The 3,529-nt window shown below is 35.0% G+C and overlaps 1 protein-coding gene across 1 annotated transcript; it reads right to left on the bottom strand.

Annotated features, from left to right (window-relative positions):
* Positions 1-315: 315 nt before the first annotated feature.
* LOC120091351 (C2H2 and C2HC zinc fingers superfamily protein) lies at positions 316-1,410 on the bottom strand. The gene has a single exon (XM_039049350.2). It carries the CDS (start codon positions 1,124-1,126, stop codon positions 542-544), a length of 585 nt encoding a protein of 194 aa, XP_038905278.1. The 5' UTR covers positions 1,127-1,410; the 3' UTR covers positions 316-541.
* Between the last annotated feature and the right edge of the window lie 2,119 nt (positions 1,411-3,529).

Below are 3,529 nucleotides of genomic sequence, written 5' to 3'. Positions count from 1 at the left end.
GCTCTAAATTTACTTTCTTTTGTAATTACAATACTTCCTTTGTTGTCTTAAATTGAGAGCTTTTCTCTGGCTTCTTTTTATACAATTTTTTTTGAACCAATGGAGTATCTTTTATTTTTATTTTTTTTTAAAAAAAAAGGTAAAAAAGAAAAAAAGAAACAGAAAAAAAACATAGATTGAATCGATCCTAAATACCCGAAGTTATCCAATTTGATTCTAAGTAAAATATCTTGATGGTAGTTTTGTAGTTTGTACAAAGAAGATGACTGAAAATTGATTTGTTTGTCATAATGGAACAATCCCCACGGAGATAAATGCCCACAAACAAAGCTTTCATTACTCAGAAATCTATGAATATGAAAATGACATTACACTGTTTTGATAGCTTTTCCTTGTCCTTCCCTCAAAACCCTAATTTTACTCCGTCCCTCCTCTCACCTCTCTTCTTAGTTCTTACCATTACTTCTTCATGATAAAAACTTTAATGGGGCTAATTTTTACTATTTCCTCTTCATGAACAATCTCTCTCTTCCTTTGATTTTCAAGCTGGAGATGTCCTATGACCAAGTCTCAGCTCGAGATCAAGCTTCTCATTTCCATCATCAATTGATATTATTGAGTCATCTCCTTTGCCAGACATGTGGCTGCAGTGAGATGAGGAGCTTGATGTTCCGCCTCGGAGCTCCCCTGGAGACTTTACGGATTGCAAGGATGATGTGGTTGGGATGTTCGAAGGATATTGTGTAGCGGAAGGCGACTGGAGACATGCACTTGATGAAGTGATGGAGTTGAGGAAATCGATGCTGTTTTTTGGTAATTGGTATAAGAAACAAACCCCGTCACTTTCGTTGTAAACGAGTTTAGGGGCAGGGATGGTGAAGGATGATGAGATGGGTTGAATTGAGTTGGAATGAGGATGGTGGTGCAAACGTACGCGGTCGCGACGGTGGACGTTCATGTGACCACCTAGGGCTTGGGCAGATCTAAATTCTCGTCCGCAGAATGTGCAATTGTAAAATCTAGGAGGCCAAGTTGTGCCCATAACGTTTTCGGTGTCTTCTGCAAAAGCCCTAATCTCCCATGAATCGTCATCTTCGTCTTGGTGAGCTTGGCTAGGGTTCCACATTCGATGGCGCAACGGTTGTCAAGCGAGAAAAATGGAAGGCCTAGGCTAGTTGAAGAGGGAGTAGGGAGATGGCATTTAAGATAGGAGGTTGAGAGTTTGAAAGGGATAGGAAATGGAGGAATAATAGGTTAAAAAGAAGGGAATGGGCTTTTGACATAATTGGTGAAGTGAAGACAAAATGCCAACCCCAAAAACATCTGATGTCTATTATTTACAATTGATATATTGAACAAAGGGGGGTTTAGAAAAAATGTTTTGACATAGGATGGGTAGCTTGTAATCCCGTTACCCCTTTTCCCACGGTTTTTGTTTGAGTTATCCTCGAATTCTTTGTACATACTCTTCTCTTTTGATTGGAATATATACTAATGGCTTCAGGATATGATGAGGATGTTAAGGAGGTACGAACTTAGTTGAAATGACTCAATGTATCCTTGATTCCTCTTCCCTTTAGTAATTTGTTTTTTTTAAAAAAGATGGGTTGCTGATTAACTTGCTTTTTTTTTTTTTTTTTTTTTTTTTTTTTTTTTTTTTGTTTAAGATCTTTTCAAGGATTGGAAAGAAAAGAGAGAACTTTATTCATTATCATTTTGGGTTTTAGAAGTTTCTAATGTGGTTGGAGTTATATCTCGGAAGTGTTTACCATGTGAGTATCTAATTGCAAAGTGGAACTTATATGAAATTTGGATTAGAGGAATGGAATTTAGGGTTTTTTTTTGGAAAGATATGAGCCCAAAGAACTCGGCCTGAAAATATAGTAATAATTTTAAATAAGTTTAGGTCTGATTGAATTTTCAAATATGATTTGTTTTAATTCCTAAACTTTTAGAAAGTTCATTTCGGTTCTTTAAACATTCAAGTTTGTCTTATTTTTTCCTTAATCTTTCCAAAAGTGTCCTATTTAATTTTAAGGATAGTTGCATAAATGAAATATATTAAAACCTAAAATAATAGAATATGTAATACAAGAATAAAATAATTGTATATCTAGAACAAAAAATGGTAAAAGACTAATAAGCCAACGCCCAACCACCATTTTACGTGTTTCTTCCCGATTTTCTCAAATTAAAAGGTACAACTGATACCAACTATCAATAATAGCCACTAAGAGCTACTATTAATTGCTATCACTTATAACTGCTATCAGTAGCGATCACTAATATCTGCTAGCAGTGATAACTAATTTGATAAGTATGCTATTAGTTGCTACCATTGATAATTGCTGTCAGTGATGCTGCTATCAGTGAATATCAGTGACATTACTATTAGTGAATATCATTGATAGCTGTTGTCAGTGATAGATTTTGATTTGAGAAATGTGCTCTCAGTTGCTATCAATGATAGCCGCTATCACTAATGTTGTTGTTAAGTAAAGATCACTAATAGTTGCTATTAACTTTTAATTTAAGAAATGTGTTATCAATTGTTACCGCTAATAGTTTCTATCAGTGATGTCATTAGTGAATATAACTGATAGCTGTTATCTGATTTTTTTTTTTTTTTTTTTAAAAGTAAAGTAAAGTAAAGAAACCTTGAGTTATTAAAAAATGCAAAAATTCCACCAGAAAAATTTGTCCATTTGTACATGTCATCATTGAACCCCTGGGCTTGTACCCGTGGGTTGAACCCCAAAACCAGTGGAATTTTTTTATTAATCATCTCGCCGCCATCTCCATTTCCCTCCCCTAATTTCCTTATAATCTCTCCAATTTTTTACTTTCCATTTCACAATCAAATCAAGCTTCAGTTCATCCCAATCTCAAATTTCAATGTGTAAATCAATAAATTATCGATTCTCGACAACGATCGCCTCAAGATCAAGGTATTCTTTGTTCGATTTTGAACCTCTAAATCCTCCGTTGGAGTCGCTCACTCTTTTCTACCTCCCTCTCATTGATGGGACCAACCTCGAGATCGACGGCCACAAGATTCGGCCAAATCCATCGGTGTTCGTTACTCACAATTAAAGAGATGCAAATCTTGAAACTAAATCGAAGAGGGAGAAACAACGAAAAAAGGAAAGAAAAAGGAGGCGCAGGGCAGACCAAGTGGAAGGAAAATGGAAACCGACTGTAATATCACAGAGAGACCGAATCGAAGAGGAAGAAACAAAAAAAGAAAGAACATGGAAGGAATGGGACCCAAAGCCCGAAAATAAGGAAAAGGGAAAAGTAAAAAAGGAAAGTTAGCCGGGTGTGCAATTGAGGATAAATTTTTAAAACTTCATAGTTTGACCGGTTAATCTGCTATATTAGCAAATATTTTAACAGTGAAATATATTTTAAGATTATTTTCATGTTTATATTATTTGGTATAAATCTCCTTAATTTTACTCCTTAAGCTTAAAACAAATATGTCTTTTTGGTTATTGCCCTATGTTACTTTTCTACTTTAGTTTCACTT

Source organism: Benincasa hispida, chromosome 11 (assembly GCF_027475165.1).
Source record: "Benincasa hispida cultivar pf3 chromosome 11, pf3_genome.v1.1, whole genome shotgun sequence".
In the NCBI taxonomy this organism is placed as follows: domain Eukaryota; kingdom Viridiplantae; phylum Streptophyta; class Magnoliopsida; order Cucurbitales; family Cucurbitaceae; genus Benincasa; species Benincasa hispida.
The sequence above is the reverse complement of the archived record's forward strand: the minus strand, read 5'-3'. Positions and strand labels throughout refer to the sequence as shown.

Coding starts and splice junctions, on each gene's coding strand:
- LOC120091351 (XM_039049350.2), bottom strand. CDS start 1,126: ATGTGGAACCCTAGCCAAGCTCACCAAGACGAAGATGACGATTCATGG.